We start from the raw sequence: 20,513 nt of genomic DNA, 5'->3' as shown, positions 1-20,513 counted from the left end.
TTTAAATATTTTAAATATGTAGAAAACAAAGCTCGCAAATCTAACACTGTTTCAATCTAAAAATCACTCAATGTTTCAAAATTCAAATTATTTTACTTTAATTCAAAATTAATTCAATTAAATTAGATTTATCATTATATTAAATTAAAATAAAATAAAATTGAATTGTAATCCGGTCACCGGTTAGGAACCGGTCGGTTCCGGTTCTAACCGGAACCGATTTTTTCGGTTCCGGTTCGTCAATTAACCGGCCGGTTTCGGTTCACATTCCGGTTAACCGAGAACCGGAGAACCATTTAAGCACCCCTAGATTAGACTTCAAAACACACATTTAAAAGTCATTATACATAAAAATTTTGTTTTATAATAATTTATTATTTTTTGTTTCATTAAATCCTTTTACTAAAATATTTTTTTTATCATTAAGTTATTTTACAATCTTTGTTTCATTAGGTCATTATAATAATGCATTTAGATTTAGGATGTTCTTATAGATTTAGTTTTAATTTGGTTGAATCTTTATTTAACGGACTTTAAAATTTAATTTAACTTTTCTCGTGTTAATTAAATTTATTTAGTTTTCTTTTTTTATCTCAAATTTATTTTTAAATTAATTCAGTTGTAGAATAATTGGGAAATGAAAAATTATCAATATTGCACGTTATCAACTTATAATTTTTTTTATTTTTCCTACGATTTTTAGTGAATATTACAACTGAATTAATTTCAAATAAATAATTAAAAATAAATAAATAACACAAAAAAAGTTAATTAAATTGTGTAGTCTGTTGAATACAGATTCAATCGAAGAACCTCCTAAATTAAAATATATTAATATAAGAATTTAAATGAAATAAAATATTGTAACATTTCTCATGAAACAAAATGGATTAGTCAAATGATCTAATAAAATAAGATTCTGTTTTATGAATAGAGGAAGTACTATCAAATCAGGAATTGACACAAGTTAAAGTATTGTACTAAGAAAATGAACCACAAGAAATCAACCAAAAATGTCCAACATTACATAGGGGAAAGGCCACTAAAAACTCCTTTTAATCAACACTGTCCAAAAAACACTTGTTGCTTGAATTCTTCTATTCAAGCACTCACTATTCCAAGAATCCTATATCAGATTCAGACAGGAAAAAATCAGGATTAAGCAATCAACTACATAATTGAACTAAACCAAGATGATCAATCAATAGATGGTCATGTCTCCACACCTCTCAACCCAAACTTGAGCATTCAAGACGAAGCCAACGACGAAACAGCCACCATTTGGGACGACGAAACTGATGAAATCACAACAGAAGATTGACCTGATCCATCACTCAAGAACAAGGGTGGAGGTGGCTTCTGTACATCAGCAATCCCTTCACGCATCTGCACAACCTTCCCCATCGTAGGCCTAAACGACGGGTGTTCTTGAATGCACCAGAAGCTCACCTGCAGCACCCTTGTTGCTTGCACAAAATCAATCTCAATCTCCACTAGCCTTCTGTCAACAACTGCTCCCACATTTCCCTTCTCAAACTCCTCGTATGCCCACAACGAGAACCTTCTGTTGTTCGTCTCAGGAGAGACCTCAAAATTCCTCTTCCCACCCACAATCTCAAGCAGCACCATGCCATAGCTGTACACATCGGCTTTGGAAGTCACCGGAAGGTTAGCTATCCACTCAGGAGCCAAGTACCCTCTCGTTCCCCTCACCGTGATCAGGCTCCTATGCTCATGATCATTCAAGTTCAACAGCCTTGCTAGCCCGAAATCAGAGATTCTTGCATTGTAGTTCTCATCCAAGAGTATGTTCTCTGGCTTTATATCGCAGTGGAGAATGCAGTCGAGACACTCTTCATGAAGGTACGTCATCCCCTTTGCCGTGCCTAACACAATGCTGTATCTACAAGCCCAACTCAACACCTTCTCATCCGATGACAACGAGGGAAAGAGAAAGCTGTCAAGAGAGCCATTCTTCATGAACTCTTAAACAAGCAACCTATGCTTTCCCTCAGCGCAAAAACCAACCAATCTCACAAGATTCAAGTGATGAGTGCTACTAATCGTAGCTACCTCCATTCTGAACTGCTTCTCCCCTTGACCTATCCCCTCTAGCTGCTTCACAGCAACAACTACTTTGTTCGACAAAACTCCTTTATAAACGGACCCGAATCCACCTTCTCCGAGCTTCTCCAAAAACCCTTTTGTCAACTGCTGGAGCTTCTTGTAAGATAATTGCACAGGAACACCAGATGCATAGTCTGAAAAGGAGTACTCAGATACCAAACTCTCATAACTTTGCCTACCCCTACATTTAATCCACAGAAGCACCCCAACTAAAATAACTATAAGCTAACCACTCCCCAACACTATGACACCAATCTTGAGCCTTGCAGATCCCCCCTTGTTTTTTCTTAAAGAAAACGGAGGATTAGGCAGGGCCGGATCACACACCTTCACATACGACGTGCTGGTCAGGATTGGCGAGTGGTGGCCACTGATGAAATCCGATCTTTTCATATAACAAGCGCCCGTTCCATCAGCCATTGAACTCGAAGCAACACATGTGGAATCAACAAGGCAGTTAGACCTACATGCTCTGATATTTGCTGTGAAATAATCAGAATCAAACTGAGGAAAGTAAGTCAAGAACAAGGTATTGTTCAAAGCCAGCATTGTTGTCTGACAGCTCTTTATGTCACCTATCATTCTACAACCTTTTCTGCCATCATTAGGATCAACGGATTCGAAGTTTCTAGAAGGGCATCCACATGTGGGGACTTGGTCTGCTTCATCGTACCTGCAGACTCCGTAGCTTCCACAGAACCCGAAAACCTCACACTGATCACTCACAGCAGTCCACCTCACAACTCTGTTTCCAACTCCATCACTCAATGCAGAGCTATACATCCTCATATTCCCATCACAATCCAACTTCACAAACTTCGGGATACCATCACCCGAATCGCCATAATCACTACCTCGAGCCATGAAGACATTGCTCGAGAGCAACGGATCGAGAAGGGACAGTATTCCCTTAGGCTGCATAGCTAAACTAGGTGAGCTGACATTCAAATCACGGGTCACATTGATCCCTCTATATGTGTAATACTCAACAGAATTGTTCCATCTCAGAGACATTTTACCTGAACTCAACAAGCGAAAAGAGTAGAATTCACAACGTAAGACGTTGCCAGATGTGAAATTCTGCTCAGGCACAATAGTATCAGTGGGATTGTCAAAGGTTGTCCAAACAGAAACATTTCCATTCTTGAGCATGAAGTTGCCGGAGTTGTCAAGTGAGGCAGAGTTGATACCTTGTCTAGAGGTATTGGACTGCCACACCAACGACGTCGTGGGACCCACCACCACGACTAGCTGGAGGTTACAATCTTGCAGAAACCTGAGCTCGGCTGAGGAATTGACAGCGCCACCCGGACCACCACCGGCTTTCCAGATAGGAACACTGTTGTAGGTGATGGCAACAAAGTAGACATTTTTGGATTCTTGAATGAAGGAAAGAGTGAAAGATCTATTCGGAGAAGCCCATGATTGCTGTGGATTTGAGGCTTAAAGAGTTGAGCCAGGAGGAATATCTAGTGCTGTAGATGTAGCTGAAAACAAGATGAAAAACAGCATGAAAATATTCAATGATGACAGCTCCATTTTTTAAAATTTTTTCCCACACTTTCTGCAGATCCTTATGTTATGGCTAGATTAAAAACATAAGCAACAGAAACACAGCTGCAAACAATGAATATGCAATAATACAATTGTATTCTGTATTAGTGAATGATATTTATGAGATGGGACCCAAAATTTGGAAGCTCTTAAACACCCTTCCACCAAGATTTACAAAATCAGCATTTAAACAATTGCAAGTGAGGGAAGCGCATGGAATTTTGTGGATTTTTTTGTACTTCTCTAGATAATAAATGGGTGACTAATAATGGTTTTGAGGAATTATAATCCTTGTCACTTTGTAAGAACCTTATTGTCAAAAAGCAAGACCCACAGCTGGACTTATAAACAGTTTCAAGAATAGTAAGCTCAACTAAACTTTAAGATTGAATCCAGCAAAATAACAAAACACATGTGCCTTTCTTTTTTATATTGATTTTCCAAATCTCTAAAAGTGAGGTAAACCTGTGAGTCAATTCCTTTTCTTGGAATGGACCACATGACTATACAAGTAATGGAATTAATTGAAGGTTTTCAGGTGGAGGTGATACCACAAAAGACTCAAGCAAAGACCATCTAGATATCCTTAAAGGAAAAAAATGTCATCTTTTCCACACTTTCACACTAATGGTGGGTGATTTGAAATGAGTGTGCTTTTGAAATATGTAGTCTTTAATTCCTTCGTTGATATTTCAACCATAATATTAAGCACTGTTGTTATTTTTTCTTTTGGAATTGTTAGTCCTTTCTTGGTTGACTTTTCACTTTTCCAACAACAAGTAGGTAATTTTCAACTAACTTCAAAATTATGGTTTGTGTTTAGCTCATATATCATCTACCAAGTTCTTCAAGTTGGCATTGAACATAACAGATGCTCTGTTCAGATTCTCCACACACCCCTCTTGTGCCGGGACCCTGGCCAAGGCCATCGGACTGCAGCCATTCGGATTGATCGCCATCAGACCAAATTTCCGTGCCCCCAGAAATTATCAACCCCAATCATCTCGGTAATTATTTGGGAATTAGCTACTGTTTTCACTATTTCTCAGGCATCTCTTCTGATTTTGCTCTTTCTCGTTTTAATTAGTTCTAAAGATTATTTCTTTGGCATCGCATTGGTTCAGCTATTCATTATGATTCGATTCGAGTTTCCATTTTCCATTTGGGTTGATTAGCTAATTTGGGGATTTTTCCTTTTATACTCCACTTTAGTAATTTCTTGATCTTTTTTTTAGTTTTTTTTAATCGTTATGTTGCTGACGAGACTTGTGTTGCGAGAAGTTATGTTAATGGATGGATTGAAAATAAGAACGGAGGAAGATTTGATGATGGGATTAGTTTCTATGTGAAGGAATTCAAGATCATTGCTTTTTTTGGTTTTTGTCATGCTGTTTTGGTTGGAATAGTCGAGGTAGATGCATTTTTTTCTGTATCGAGCTCGATGACGGTTTGAATTATCATCCATTGATTGTTAATTAGTTGCTGCATTGTGTTTAGTGAATGTGTTGTCATATAATTCGAAGGCTTGCTAAATGTTTTTTTTACTGCTGCTAGAATGCATAATTCGATGTCCAACCAAGGATTCTACCGCACTGCGAAACAAGTTTTCAGCTCTACAAAATCCAATGAACACACCGCAAACTTGATCGCGGAATCCCTAATTAATTCGACCACAAGATCTCTCCAAATTGCAGAATCTCTCATTTCCAAAGTTAATCCCTGTATCACACCTCATGTTCTCTCGAACCCACGAATTCCCAGCTCTTCTTGCTTGCGTTTCTTTGAATTTTTGCGGATGAATAAGTCCATTACTCCTCAAAAACCCGATCTTGAATCGCACATTGTAATCATTCTGCGGCTTTTTGGAGCTAGAAAATTTGCGGAGGCCAAGAATATTCTGAGTGCTGCTGTTGCAGATGAAAATCTTCGATCCCCATTTTCAGAAGTAACTTCATTAGTGAGTGAAAGTTGTGCAGAACCCACTGTAAAGATTAAATTCTTTGATATGTTATTTAGGGTTTATGCTGACAATGGAAAGTTTGATGAGGGCTTGGAGGTTTTCGAGTATATGGTTAATAATAAGTTTGAGATTGATGAGCGTTCTTGCATGGTTTATTTGGTTGCATTGAAGAAATGCAACCGTTTTGGCTCATTGTATGATTTCTTTCAGAAAATGGTGGAATGCAATGTGGTGATTACTGTTTATTCCATGACATTGGTTATGGATGGATTGTGTAAAAGAAAGGAAGTCGAGAAAGCCAGAAAATTGATGCATGATTTGGTTGGAAAAGGGGTTAAACCAAATGCGTATACTTTCAACACTTTGATAGATGCTTATGTAAAGAAATCAAATCACGAGGGAGTGGAAGATATCTTGGCTACCATGGAGAAGGCAGGGGTGAATTTCAATGTGGCGACGTATACTCTTCGAATTAATTGGCAAGCGAAATACTTTGGTATTGAAAATGCAGTGAGGGTGTTTAAGGAAATGTCTGAAAGAGGTGTAGCGGCAGATGTTCATGTGTACACATTGATGATTAGTCTGTACTGTAAAAAAGGTGATATTAAGGCTGCATTTGCTTTATTTGATGAGTTGGTGGAGAAGGGGGTGGAGCCTAACGCCCATACTTATAACTCATTGATATATGGTGTGTGCAAGATGGGGAACGTGGATGCAGCGAAGGTCTTGCTCATTGAGATGCAAAGCAAAGGAATAAACTTGAATCGAGTTATTTTCAACACGCTGATGGATGGCTACTGCAAGCAAGGGATGATTGATGAAGCTTTGAAGTTGCAAGCTGTTATGGAGAAGAAGGGATTTGATCCTGATGTCTACGTGTACACTATGATTGCCAATTGTTTATGCAAATTAAACCGGCATGAGGAAGCGAAGAAGGAACTGTTCTCGATGGTGGAGAAGGGTGTCGTACCAAATGTGTATTCTTACACAACACTGATTCATATATACAGCAAGGAAGGTAATCTTGTTGAAGCTACTAGAACGTTACATGAGATGGAGAAGAGTGGAGAGAAACCAAGTGTTGTGGCATACAACGCTTTAATCCATGGATACTGCCGAAATGGGAAAATGAAGGAAGCAAATGAATTGAGGAGGAAACTGGAAGTTAAGGGGTTGCTGCCAGATAGTTACACGTACACCTCCCTCGTGCAGGGAGAATGTATAGCTGGGGATATAGATGAGGCGCTGAAGCTCTTCCGAGAGATGCAGGTGAAGAATATAAATCCGGATGTATTAACTTACACAGCATTGATATCAGGGTTGTCCAAAGAGGGGAGATCAGAAGAGGCTTTCGAGTTGTATGATGAGATGAAAGAAGCTGAGGTCACGCCAGATGATATCGTATACTCTTGTCTTGTGGGCAGCCTCCATACAAGTCAAACATAGTCTTGAAATCTCGAATGAGGTAATTTCAAGGCTTCCATATTTGTCCCAGATTGGGGAATGATGACTCAAAGACATGAAAGTAAGTGTTTACTGTACAAAAAAGAAACCACTCCTACATTCTAGAGACAATCACAGGTTCACGTCTTCTAAGGTGATGCCTCAATGTATTCCAAGCACTGCATGACTTGTCCAGAGACATGCTGTTAGAAGGGACATCGTGAGAGACTGGAACTTTGAGTATGTACTCGGCCAAAGCTCGAGAATGCGGAGCTGCTCAAGATGAATAGCTTCGGAGGAATGGAGGTCGGCTTCTCCTCCCTCTCATTTTGTTCATGTTGTTTCCGAGTTTATGATATTCACGTGCTGTGAGTATTTGTAACAGATTCAAATCCCCTCAGACCATCCGTGTATACCTTTTTTTAGATTCCTCTTTCTTTTCTCTTCTATGCAGAAAATGATCGAAGCAGCAAACCCCAAGTGTATAAAGGATAGGATTGTCTAAATCAAGTTTTTGTGCTGATAAATGGAACTTTGTGGGTAAAATTCAAAGGGTGGATTTTGAAAAAAACCTCATTCTGTAAAAGGGAAAAATGTCACGCCAATTAGATGATTGTGTTTCAACTTTCAAACAATTTTCATTGAAAATCAAGAGGCTCACCGCCATTGTCCCATGCACACCAACACCAGTCTTCCTTCCTTGGCTTGCCGCAAAAGGTGAAGTGTTATGAGGCGGAGTAGCAGCACATTCCAATTGAAGCTGCAGAAGGTGTGAGTAACATCAGCACAGTTATGAGGCGGAGCAGCGGTTAGTGGATGTGGGATTGGAGATGAGATGAGATGGATTGATTGTTGATTTGTGGGACGAATTTCTGCTAACACGCCATTTCATTTTACTTGTTTGATACACGCCACGCCACGCCGCGCCCAATTGACATAAACACCTCATTTCATTTAGCCTCATTCTAATTTTCGTAACCAAAAAAACCACTTCTCTTTCAGATAGTACTATTAGATAATTAGAGTATCTTTTTCCTAAACTCAACCAAATTTTGAAAAACAAAAATATCCAACTTTTCATGACAAAATCATTCAAGGGTTTCGTTCAATATTCAAATAGTACTCCATAAAATTTTGTTAAAATCCAAAATTCCTCTTCTCTGTGAAAATGTAATGTAAATATAAATACATCTACACACCAACTGAGATGATAATTTGAATGCAATGGCACCGCCCAGAACCCCACCCCTCTTCATCACACTCTCACTCCTATGCATTCTCTCTCTAATTTTCTTCTACCTCTACTCCACCTCCACCATCCCACCACCGCCAAATTTCAAAACCGATTTCTCCCAAGATCGCATCAAGGTCTACGTCTCCCCCCTCCCCAGATCCCTCAACTACGGCCTTTTACAAAAATACTGGGCCCTATCCTCCAACACAAGAATCGGCAGCCAAGTCGACAACGAAATCCGTAAGAAAATCTCGCCCAAACAATCCCTCAAATCCCTCCCCTTCCCCGAAAACCCCATTATTAAACAGTACAGCGCTGAATACTGGATCTTGGGAGATTTATTGACGCCTGAGCATCTCAAAGGAGACTCCTTTGCCAAGAGGGTTTCGGATTCTAGGGAGGCCGATGTGATTTTCGTGCCTTTTTTCGCCGCATTGAGCGCTGAATTGCAGCTGGTGGTTGATAAAGGCGTGTTTAGGAAGAGGGTTGAGACGAATGAGGATTATGTGAGGCAGAGAATGGTGATTGATTCGGTTAAAAAGACGGAAGCTTGGCGGAAATCTGGGGGCAGAGATCATGTTTTTGTTCTCACTGGTATGTCTTTGATTTAGTATTTTCATAAAATTTTCATCTTTAAGTGGTAGCTACATGTTATTGAGTTGGGGAATTTTATTCTAAGCATGATGTAATTCTTATATTGCTTAATTAGCTCCCTTGTGTGACACATTACATATTTAGAAATGAAGAAAGAATTTTGATTTTGATTTTGAGTGTGTGTGTGTGATCGGCCTTTTAGGTTGAGATAATGTGTTGCTAAATATTTAAGCTAGCTTTAGTGCTTTGTTGTCAAAAAGCTAGCTACCGTACTTGATAGATGCAACTCTTCTTCATGTGCAATTCAGAGTATATAATATACAAAATGGATTGGTAGCTGATTCTAGAGAAAATTGAGATAGTGAAGAAACAAATTTGCAAGGAAACGGTGTGGAGTTGTTGTTTCAAATAAGCATGTGTATGAACTGCAAAAGTGAAGGTTGATATATTTCAAAAAGTAATGTCATAGTGAGCGTATCAATCTTCATGGATTTTTCTGTATTAGCTTGCTTTGCTTCTATTTGGACCGTTTATTCATATATTTTCCGTGCTCCATAGTTGTCAATCATAATTCGTTATCTTTCAGGTATAATCTTCATCAGGGTATGAGATCAGATAATAACTTTAGGTTATCATTGTCAATAATATCCGTATTGAGTTCTTGAGGAGTTTAATATCCACCATTTCCAATTTAGACAACCTCGGATAAGTGTTGCATGTTTTAGGTGCTTATATTTTAGTCTCTGGATTGTCAGGTTTTAAAACTTGAAGCATTCTTTGGCAGATCCTGTTGCAATGTGGCATGTCAAAGATGAGATAGCCCCTGCTATCCTCCTTGTGGTGGACTTTGGTGGCTGGTACAGGCTTGACACGAAGACATCCAATGGAAGCTCTTCCGACTCAATGATACATCACACTCAAGTCTCTCTACTGAAAGATGTCATTGTACCTTACACCCATTTACTTCCTAGGCTACACCTATTTGAAAACCGGAAGAGGCCCACACTTCTTTACTTCAAAGGAGCAAAGCATAGGCACCGGGTCAGTATTCTATGTTCTAATTCTACTATTTTTCGCATCATGGTTTCTTGTTGTTGACATTTTTTGCGTATCCACAGGGAGGTCTTATTCGTGAGAAATTATGGGATTTGTTGATCGATGAGCCGGGAGTGATTATGGAAGAGGGCTTTCCTAATGCCACAGGGAAGGAGCAATCGATAAAAGGGATGAGGTCATCGCAGTTCTGCTTACATCCAGCAGGTGACACACCAACTTCGTGCAGACTCTTTGATGCTGTGCAGAGTCTCTGCATACCAGTCATTGTCAGCGACAATGTTGAGCTACCATTTGAAGGCATGGTGGATTACTCAGAATTCTCTGTTTTTGTTGCTGTTAGTGATGCTTTGAAGCCCGATTGGCTAGTGAGTCATCTGAGAAGCTATTCTCGTAAACAGAAAGATAGGTTTCGCAGAAACATGGCCACGGTTCAACCGGTCTTCCAATATGACAACGGCCATCTGGGTGGTGTTGGCCCGATACCTCCAGGTGGCGCAGTGAATCACATATGGAGAAAAGTTCATCAAAAGCTGCCATTGATCAGAGAAGCTATCACACGAGAGAGGCGAAAACCTCAGGGAGTATCGGTTCCACTTCGTTGTCATTGCATTTGATGTATCATATTTCCATAACTCACTTCTTCACTTTACTCCATTTTTGTATTTTAATGTTTTCGTTTATTCATCAATATGGGTTTATTATACCTTCTTTAATAGATCTACTACACAAGGTTTGCATTTGTATCTTACTACATGGATTGGATGAGAAGTCGAACGATATAAAAATTGCAATAAGAACAATTGTTAAGTGAAAAAAATTGGCATTATTTATTAACATTTTTTTAAGTATTTTGACCACAATTAAATCTTGAAGAAGTCCAATTTATCAAAAAAAAGATTAAAACCGGCACTTTTTTAGCTGATGAAATGTAACAGCCGCCTCAAAAAGGAAATAACACAGGAAAATAAATAACAGCCTTAAAAACAGTAAACTCGTGACAAGATTCACATGACCAAGATTTTTAGATCTTTTAATAGATTTGACCTAATGAACAACATCTTCAACCATTTTATCACAATTAATATCCATCTTTGCAGCAGACGGAGGGAGGCAAGGTTCCCAGAAGATGTTTCAAAGGCAGAGGCAATAGCATGAATCAGGTATGTTCCCAAACACAAACTCTTCTTCTTTACCACATAGTTGCACAAGAATTATGAATCTCAATCTCTATGAAAGAATTAAACTTTGCTCGAAGCTATAAACGATAGATGCACAACATAGGCAGTAAGTAAATTGCACTATATTTCTATCATTGAAAATATCAATAGAGGTCATATGAACTACACAATGCCATTTTTCACATTTGCACAAGATATAAATGTATATCTATGTGCAGCCTAAAATTTCCTGACCTATATATGCCAAAATACCCTCAGAACTTTGCTTGGAAAAAATAATACCAGGGTAAGAGGGGGTGTACACAGACAATCAGCTATACAATAATATACGAATCCAAAAAAATCAGTACTAGAAAAGGGCTTCATAAGATGGTGAACTGACAGACCTCAAGAAAAGGGGCCGTCTTGTTCACCATGAGCTGGGGATTTCAAAGAACCAGCTCCATGTGTCCCTTGTTCACAAGATGCTCCATTGGATGAATCTTCATCTTCACTGCCTTGCTTAAAGGATCTTGCTTTAAATGAACCAGTTCCTAAGGAAGGACCGCAGAGTTGGCAAGGGTTGGAAGATCTCCGGGAACACCAGTGATCTGGAACACTCAAAAAGTGTGTGTCTATGAACTTCCTAAATCTCTTCTTATATTCTCTTGGAGAGACAATAGTTGGCTGCACATTTTTGGGAACAACAAGTGAAGACTTGACCCAGCTCTCGAGATATTTGTCCCAAGTATACTGCCTGAGGTAGTCTATGATACCACCCACCAATTCGCGACGCTGTGTATCCACTCCTACCAGAAGAGAGTAGTCCATCACGTTGATCGACTGATAAGCAATGAAACAAACAATAGTTAGTGTATATAGCAAATCAAATCCATGAATGTAATGCAAGAATATTTATAGAAACTAACATTGAGGAAATTAGTATCATTATACACAGCCCGCTGCAGATTCCGCTTTGATCTCCTGCTGACATAGAGAGGTGATATATTCATATCATTCACAAAATTTTGATCCAAAAGAACATCCTCAGCATCATTGCCAGCAGTTAATCGAGCATGCAACGCCCCCTTAAGATCATACTGTTTGGAAATCTGTCGACCAAATGAAAGATTCTCCATCACTATGAGATCGTGTCGGGTTTCCTTCCCATACTTTGTTGCTCTTATGACAACCTAAACAAGTTTAGTTAGGAATAAGCACAAGAGACTTTATGCCACCTTAAAAAGAGCCATAAGTAAGGATAGAACTAGATAAACTAACCTGGTAGATGCCAAGAATCTTAGCAAGACATGTCTGGTTTCCTTTCTCATAGCACTCATTCATGTAGTCAAAGTAGTTTGGGGCGAACTTCATGAATGACTCAAACTCTGTCCTCTTGATTTCCTTAAGGATGAACCTGTCATCTAGTGTTTTTGCAAAAAAAGACTTACTCTTTCCACCTTTAGCATTCCAATACCTACAACGGCTTAGGGAAGCAATATAACTAACTTCTGAAGGACAACATCGATCCCGCAACTGACGGAACTGGCTTGCGTATACACATACAACAGAGTACTTACGCTTCCCTGGATATTTCCCCAAACCCATAGAGACTTCTGGATGGCTTGCACCATAGGAGACTAATGATTCTAACAAATTTAAACCATCAAAACTTGAAGAATGTAGATCACCCATGGATGCAGAAGGAGAATGCATGCTATCCAAATCGAAAGATCCAAAAGAGGACCAATTAGGGGCTGTCAAAGAAAATATTCGCAGTAAGCTCTGAGAACCCTCAAAGGATTTTGTATCGATTCCTCTTTCTCTCTGAACATCCGCTGCCAGATCTTCCGTCGCTACAGCATCATCCTTTAATAGGGTCAAAGCACAGGCTATTATGCTTGAGAATTCATCTTCATAGTCAGACACAATATAGTCATCCATGCCAAGAGGAATGTGCAATCTGGAACCCTCGTCAGAGATCAATTTTTGAGCTGTAGACTCTGCAGTATAGCTACTACAAGATTCAAATTTCGGCAAGTATCCTCTCTGGAGATCTTCAAGGTATTCACGTCGGATATCTGTAAAGGGTGCCCAGACCCAGCCTTTACCATTTTCCAGGTTGGAGAACATAGAAAGATAATGCTTAAATCTCAAAGAATTATTAGAATCGGAACCAACCCCTTCCATGTCTGAAGATATCGATATTATGCGACCAGTCTGCAATTCCATACCTGAATCGTGATTTTCCTGTTTAGAGTTTCCTTCAAGAGAATCAAAATGATCTTCTGAAGTGGGTTTCACCAAGAAATCATGGGATCCTGCTCCATTTTCATTCAATCTATCAATATTTTCTGCCACAGTTAGTGTAGATTTATCTCCATTAGATCCTTCTACATCTCCATCAATAGGTATTTCTTTAATTGGATAGTCATCACTTCCATCAAAATCTTGCTTGAATTCGGATTCAGAAATTTCCTCAACACCAGTATCAGCCTCGCTTGATGGCTGTCTGAAAATGCCATCTTCCTTCACTAAATCCGAACCAATCACCTTAAATTCTGAAGAGAGCAATGCATGTAATCTCCGATCCCATATGCATGATTCCAGCATAAGATCCAATCGCACTCTATTCAAGCTTAGGATCTTACAAACAGCACCATCCTCACTTCCATTTGTTGCATTTTGAATCTCAACCTAATAAAAATTTTAATTTATATCAAGAGCACTGTAACTATGCAATGTGGAAAGAGCATATAAAATCTAAGTTTAAAAGTTTTTGTAGTTGGAAATTATGTGAAACCAAACAGCATATTATTCTAACCTATTTACTAGAGCTAACTGATTTCAACATAAATTTTCAGACTTGCAAAAAACTGAGTCATACTTTTTGTAGTTGGAAATTATGTGAAACCAAACAGCATATTATTCTAACCTATTTACTAGAGCTAACTGATTTCAACATAAATTTTCAGACTTGCAAAAAACTGAGTCATACTTAAATCTAGATTTGCATACTCCAATATACTGTAAGTTACCCATACACCATTCTACAATTGTATAGAGAAGAAACCATCGAGAAATCCATTTATAATTATGTAAAGTATATATGTTCCTTTTTCATAAGATAAATGATTTTAATGGTAGATAAACAAATCACTAAGAAAATAGGAGTAACTGAGAAGTAGGTCTAATCTTTATTAAAAATGTATAAGAATACAAATCTTACCTCAAATTGAGACCTTTCCTCTCTCAACATCTCCACAATATCAGAAAATTCCATATCTGAACCTTGAATTTTCAAGGTTACCCCAACATAACGATTTCTGAGATCCATCAAACACTTTTCGATCTCAAGGAACATTGAGATCCCTTTCGAGTACACCTTAAAAACAGAAATCAACGATACGGGTCAAAAGACGAAAGGAAGAGGTGATTCTTTAGCTAGAGCACCAGGCAAGATAAAATAGCAAAATCATTTATGAAAGTACATACACTCTCAGAATCTTTCTTAAGAAACTCTCCTCCGCCTGAATAGTTAAACTGCACCATCTGAGGTGGAAGCGAAACTGAGTAGGTCGAAACTAGAGAGTACTTGAACATTGCAACCATGGGACCCAGTCTGCATATTTGTCAAAAATTCTGAGAGTTTATCACAGAGTAGAAAGTAAATGTAAATAGAGATGCTAAATGAAGCATCCAGGAATTGGCAAGCTCTTATTTAAGAGCCATCTAGGTAGAAGCAATTCAACTTCCTTGTTTCTTTGTATTTGTTTTTTTTTGTTTTGTTTTGTTTTTTTTAGGGTGGGGGTTGGGGGGTTTAATGCCATCCCACCAAAAAGTTTGACGCCCATCTCAACAAAAATGTATTAACAAATCAAATAGTACATTGCTGATTAGACCTTCCAATAATGGCTAAAAATTTTAAAATAAAGCATACCCGAAGAAGTAGATGAAATCCTTGTGGTAAGAATGACCACAGCAGGATGAACTACTGAATGAAGAGTGATTCGAAAAACTCAGTTCCAAAAACTTTCCAAATGACAACCCGCAGGCGGAAGTGGATATTAATACCCTTTTTGTGGATTTTGGGCTACCATCACTGAGTTTACACCGCCCACAGCGACTCCACATCCAAAGCTTCCCTTCAGCTTCCCCTGGCAGAACTTTTCTTGCAGGAAGACGTCTAACTTGGATTGTAAGTTGTTCATTGTGATGTGCATAGTAGAAGAAGTGTGCCTCAGGCGGTTCGTCACAAACTTTACACTGGAGTCTCTGCGCAGAGGAAGAATATATGTTAGCTCCATAGCACAAGTATAAATAAATGTCCAAAATATCAAACCAATATAACATGTCAATTGGACAAAGTAAATACTCATAATTAATTTGTAAAAATCAACTTCGACGAACCTGATTGAGTAAATTATCCTGCAAAAACTTGCCAAGTGGAACATCAAAACTGCGGTAAAACTTAATATGGGAAAAATGGCGGTGCTCGCAAATACTTCCAAGTGAAGCATTGCGGCTGGACATCAGAACCAATATGCTCTCAGAATCTAAGACTGAATTGATCTCATCCTTGACATCACAGTTTTCCAATGTGTCTGAAGATTCTAGCTGATGGGGCTGTTCATTGTTCAGTAAATTCTCTCCCTCATGTCTAGCTTTGGGCTTATCATAACAATATTCCGCTTCCTCTTGAAGACTAGAGATCTGAACATTATATTTTTCATCTGGACCATCCTTATTTGTTAAATCAGAACCAAGCAGACTCAGCTTTTTCTGAGGAGAGTTGGAAAACAGAGGAAAACTATCATCCATAACTCTCTGGATAGATGTTGAAATAGACAGACCAGGAAATGTTTCAGGATTGCATGCTTCTATTGACACTGAAGAATCGCCTTCCGGTGATGAGATCGGAATCTGTGGCTTGTCCTGATCAGACAAGCGAAAATCAAGTGCAAGTGGCTTGTTCAATTCTGTGTCACATGGCATATCAGCAAAAGCAGTTGACTCATTAGTCCCTACCAGTGTTGAATTTATATCAGTAAGTGCTAGATCAATCATCTCATTGGGAGAAATTGTGGAGAACATTGCAGTTTGATCTAATAGGAAAGAAGTCTCAAGCATAAGATGATATGCCATGACAACCGCACAGCGTACTACACATTTAATTCTTTTCAGTTCATCGCTGTTAGCTCCCATCAGCAGGATCTGTGCATTATAAAACAAATAAGGTCATATACACAAGCAATTTTGATGAGCTTAAGTGAAATATCTCAGATTTAATCACGTCATGTAGAATGTAATGGTTATGCTGGTACTACAGTTAAACAATTATTCTGGAATGGCAATGAAAATTATGAATAACTCTAATATAGTCAGTTATACTCAATATTAAATTCAAAACTGTTAACCACAAAAAAATGAAGAAAGGTATGGGATTATAGCAGAGTTGTTTTTTCACGATCAACAAAAATGTATGCAAAGAACTTAACAAAGAAAGGAAGGGAGAACATACAGTAGCTATCCATAATACACGAAATTGTTTGAAGTGGAGCATAATTTACAATTTTGGTGGTGAGCTTCTCTCTTTTTGAAACTCTAACTGAGCCTAGTTCATGCATCTAAACAATAAGAACACCAATAGGTAGTACTTTCATCTTTGAAATGTGAACTTACTGTACAAGCAAGCCTAGTAGGAGCACCCTCCAGGAATATTAATGTTTTGCTTTGTTTTTTCCCACCTTCCTTAGGAGCAGCATATTCTTCTACAAACTTTTCAATACGAAAGGAGTCACACTGCCTAAGTTTTTGACCTATTCCAACCTCGGAGGCCAATATAGGTGACCCAATGCAACGAGTAACTCTTTCCAAGCGGTGGAACTTCATATCAAAGACTAGTGTAATTCCTTTTGCTAGAATAGACTCTTGTATGTCACGAGAAACTGATTTCTCAACCAACATCACATTAGGATGGTACATGTCTATCATATCAATGATAGTTTTCAAATTGTCGTTCTCCTGTCATACAAAAAATATGATGAGAAAAGGCAAATGAATGTTTATACAGAGGGTCATGTATGAGGTTGAAAGAAAGAATTTTAATTACCTGCTGCATTGATTCAAATGATGACAAACCGCCCGCAGAAAGTTCAAGTGCACCGTGGATCAGCAGCAGTCTTGGGCTTTTATACTTTGTTGGCATGTGTTTGTGAGCAGCATGCTTTTTGAAGACTAGCCCTTTAATCAGTTGACTGCAAAATCGAAATACAATTAGAATATTTTATTAACATAATTGCATGTAGATAAGTAAATAGTGCTATCAGAAACAGAATAAAACCTAAAACAAACAAGCAAGCCACATGCTAATTTTCGTTCAACATATGCCCTTGCATCAGTGGTAGAAGATTTAAATGGGAACCTATAGACCTGAATATAGGGACTACTTCAAAAAAAAAGACAATAGGCTAGTCTGATGTAATACAACAAGAAACGGTGTCTGATGCAGAAGTTTTGCAATTGGAGCTACAACATGAAAATCAAAAGTTACAAAATTATATTCATCCATGAACAAACGACATCGAGCATAATACCAAGCAGCCAGGATCATTTACTAGGCATATAAGTTTATGATCCAGTTTTAATGTTAATCTAACTGCTTGGTATGGATTTGGAAGAGGGTAGCAAAATGAATGAAACATGATTGTTTGGTCAAGACAAATCATTCCCCATCTGATCACTTTTGTTCCACAAGCCCCAAAAGGAAGGAATTCCCTCGCCATCCCCCACTTCCATCATAAATCCAAGTTCCTTCTAAACTGCCGCTGAGACTGGCAGACTAGGTATCTAAGCTAACTTTACAAACTAAGCTAACTTTACAAACAAAAATCCAATTGTTGAGGCCCTATACGATGTATCAATCCCAATGTCAAATACAGGCAGAACAGTGTCAAAGTATTACCTTTGTGTGCGGGAACCAGTTGCAATACATTTAATCTTTACATATCCATCCGGATCCATTGCCTTACCCTCATGTGTATCTGGTCTAACATAACTAGCAGCCTCCCATGATAGAGAAGTCACTATATCAACCCAATCCTCACCGCTGTTTCCAGAAGAATAGACACCCACTGATTTCACCAGTTGACTAATGAGAGACCTAAATTTACCATGCTTCACGTCATGCATGGCTTTAAGTTTTTCCTCTTTGAACCTATGACTTCCACTGCCTTCTTCTTCAAAGCTTCTCAAGGAACTAGGCTTAGCCCAGGCCGCACCATAGCCACACTCATCATCGTCGTCATCATAGTTTGATATACTTCCGAACACCTCATTCTCTTGGTCATCTGGTTCTGGAGGAAGCCAAAACTCAGCATTTATTTCATCATTCAAAGATGACACTTCAGATGACTCATCTACATAAGAAATTGATCTTTCCACTTTGTTATCCAACACTGCCTTAACTTCTGCAGTTTCTGTATGTCCTATATTTTCACTAGGCCTCAAACTATCAACATGGCTGACTTGCTTACTATCAGGCTTCACCGCATCATCATCTTGGCGAAAACCATTTAAATTAATTGCTGAAACAGAATCATCCATGTTTCCCTTTGATGAGGAACTAAAATCTTCTTGACTACTATCTGTGCCGCTATCCTCTATGCATCCCCTAATTGTAGATCAAAAAAAATAAGGTTATAATAAAGTTGAAACAAGGGAAAATATTCAAAATGCATGTGAAGCAATCTTCCAGATCATTCTTTTCCTAACACTAATTAACAGAATAAAATGGATATTTTACCTCTCGCATGAGTTTGCAACAACTGAAATATCACCTGAAAATTTGAAGGTATCAGTGACGGAACAACAAAGAAAAACGATAGAGATAGTTGGATGGGACAGAAAATAAAGAGGAATAGTACTGCAGTTCGATGTGGTACTTTCGATGCTTTTTAGAGAAGCAGACACACTGATTGATGGCATTGCGCAAGAACTGGAATTTTCTCGGTTTGGACTTTCTTTATAGATCTTCTTACCGCACAACTTGCAGGACTGGATCAAAGGCCCACTATCTAGTTCTGGAGAATACTCATTTCCCTGTTCTGTGCAGTCGCTTGATTTTGCGAGCTTTTCACCACAGTAATGGCACATAATACATTCAATTCAACTTCAGCCTGCACATTCATATTAAACAAGTTCAGTGGAATATGGCACAAAAGATCTTCTGAAATGAAAGGGAAGAACATCAAGAATTCCAACCAAGATTCAACAACGCAAATTGTATATTAGCCATTACAAATTGCCAATTAAATATACAAAATTCACCTGGCAACAGAATTTGAAGCTTTTCTTTCAAATCACGACAAACATTTGATAACAAATTTCAGCAGAAATAGTTCAAGAATTATTTACAACAGCTTGGTATAATGAATACTAATCAGTTTTAATAAACAACAATATGCAGCCCCTCAGATGGAACAACATAATTGATTTCAATAAGACGCCAAAAAAACCAACAGAAAATTTATAGTTCAACAACCACCTGTGCACAACTAATGCGATGTCTAGAAAATTCCAATTACTCATTATTTATAACTAATTGCAATATTGAAATCAAGAAATTAGGAGATGAGCTGCAGAGTTCTGATCCAGTATTTCATTGCAACACAAAGATCATTTGAAATCACCAAAAACAAAACTGCCTACAAATTCTACAGATTAACCAAATCACTCTAAATCTCGCAATACATCACCGAAAGTCCTAAAATGCGCAGCAAATAATTACAAATCAAAACCTTCAGCAATTCACAGGGAGCTGATTTGTTGACTCTTTAGTCAACAAATCCAGCTCATTCTACCTTGATGAGGTCCAAACTACAGCTTGAGGAAAAATAAGATGACTCAATTAAAAAAGGAAGGATGGTTCCAGAACTGTTGAACAAATCCAATGAAGAAGAAATCATGACCTTGAACACTCACCAGAAAAAGAAAAATCGATTAAGTTGCCCAGATGACATCTCTCTTCAAGGTACAGAGATTTGGAAATCTTGACATGCAGATAGAAAAATGGGGCAGTGAATTCAAGGAAGTTTGCTGGAAGAGAATGTATAAATATTCAAGCAAGAAATTTCTGTCTCCCCAGTGGGCCGGCCCACTCCGCCTTTGTACACAAATAAAAATCAAATTCTTTTTTTATTACAAATACGGAGTATTTTATAAATCAAATTCAATAAAAAAGAAGCCAATGCAATCATTTATTGCTCTCTCTGCATGCTTCAAAGTCAAATTTTATTTTAGTGAAAATTATCTTCCATCACTGTCTGTATATAATTTTTTATATAAAAAATAACTTACAGTATTACATTATTACTAAATTTGGGTAGAA

The 20,513-nt window shown here is 38.2% G+C and overlaps 3 protein-coding genes and 1 pseudogene across 7 annotated transcripts; 2 read left to right on the top strand and 2 right to left on the bottom strand.

The window, feature by feature from the left end:
• Positions 1-957: 957 nt before the first annotated feature.
• Positions 958-4,182, bottom strand: LOC121760643 (annotated as a pseudogene).
• Positions 4,183-4,216: 34 nt separating this feature from the next.
• Positions 4,217-7,630, top strand: LOC121811505 (pentatricopeptide repeat-containing protein At2g32630-like). Of its 3 annotated transcripts, XR_006052547.1 has the most exons (4): positions 4,217-4,311; positions 4,505-4,688; positions 5,236-7,390; positions 7,539-7,630. XR_006052547.1 is itself a non-coding variant. In XM_042212385.1 (3 exons), the coding sequence occupies exons 1-3, from the start codon at positions 4,281-4,283 to the stop codon at positions 7,085-7,087; spliced, it is 2,067 nt and encodes a 688-aa protein (XP_042068319.1). In that variant the 5' UTR covers positions 4,217-4,280; the 3' UTR covers positions 7,088-7,630. The 3 variants fall into 3 exon arrangements, 2 of the variants coding, with proteins under 2 accessions (XP_042068319.1, XP_042068329.1); XM_042212385.1 differs by having other exon boundaries at positions 5,236-7,630; XM_042212395.1 differs by lacking the exon at positions 4,217-4,311 and adding an exon at positions 4,447-4,464 and having other exon boundaries at positions 4,566-4,688; positions 5,236-7,630.
• Positions 7,631-7,769: 139 nt separating this feature from the next.
• Positions 7,770-10,709, top strand: LOC121811523 (probable arabinosyltransferase ARAD1). The gene is made up of 3 exons (XM_042212407.1): positions 7,770-8,912; positions 9,697-9,953; positions 10,031-10,709. The coding sequence occupies exons 1-3, from the start codon at positions 8,309-8,311 to the stop codon at positions 10,580-10,582; spliced, it is 1,413 nt and encodes a 470-aa protein (XP_042068341.1). The 5' UTR covers positions 7,770-8,308; the 3' UTR covers positions 10,583-10,709.
• A 544-nt stretch (positions 10,710-11,253) lies between these two features.
• On the bottom strand, positions 11,254-20,256 carry LOC121811475 (putative 1-phosphatidylinositol-3-phosphate 5-kinase FAB1D). 3 transcript variants are annotated; one of them, XM_042212362.1, is made up of 14 exons: positions 20,108-20,256; positions 19,051-19,302; positions 18,930-18,963; positions 18,090-18,797; positions 17,238-17,382; positions 16,808-17,149; positions 16,154-16,339; positions 15,536-16,060; positions 15,066-15,400; positions 14,621-14,747; positions 14,355-14,510; positions 12,407-13,822; positions 12,055-12,318; positions 11,254-11,968 (listed from the first exon to the last, which is right to left on the bottom strand). In XM_042212362.1, the coding sequence occupies exons 2-14, from the start codon at positions 19,277-19,279 to the stop codon at positions 11,534-11,536; spliced, it is 4,902 nt and encodes a 1,633-aa protein (XP_042068296.1). In that variant the 5' UTR covers positions 19,280-19,302; positions 20,108-20,256; the 3' UTR covers positions 11,254-11,533. The 3 variants fall into 3 exon arrangements, with proteins under 3 accessions (XP_042068296.1, XP_042068280.1, XP_042068287.1); XM_042212346.1 differs by having other exon boundaries at positions 15,536-16,339; XM_042212353.1 differs by having other exon boundaries at positions 15,536-16,339; positions 19,069-19,302.
• Positions 20,257-20,513: the final 257 nt, after the last annotated feature.

Source organism: Salvia splendens, chromosome 1 (genome assembly GCF_004379255.2).
Source record: "Salvia splendens isolate huo1 chromosome 1, SspV2, whole genome shotgun sequence".
NCBI lineage: Eukaryota > Viridiplantae > Streptophyta > Magnoliopsida > Lamiales > Lamiaceae > Salvia > Salvia splendens.
This window is presented reverse-complemented; position numbering and strand designations above follow the sequence as displayed.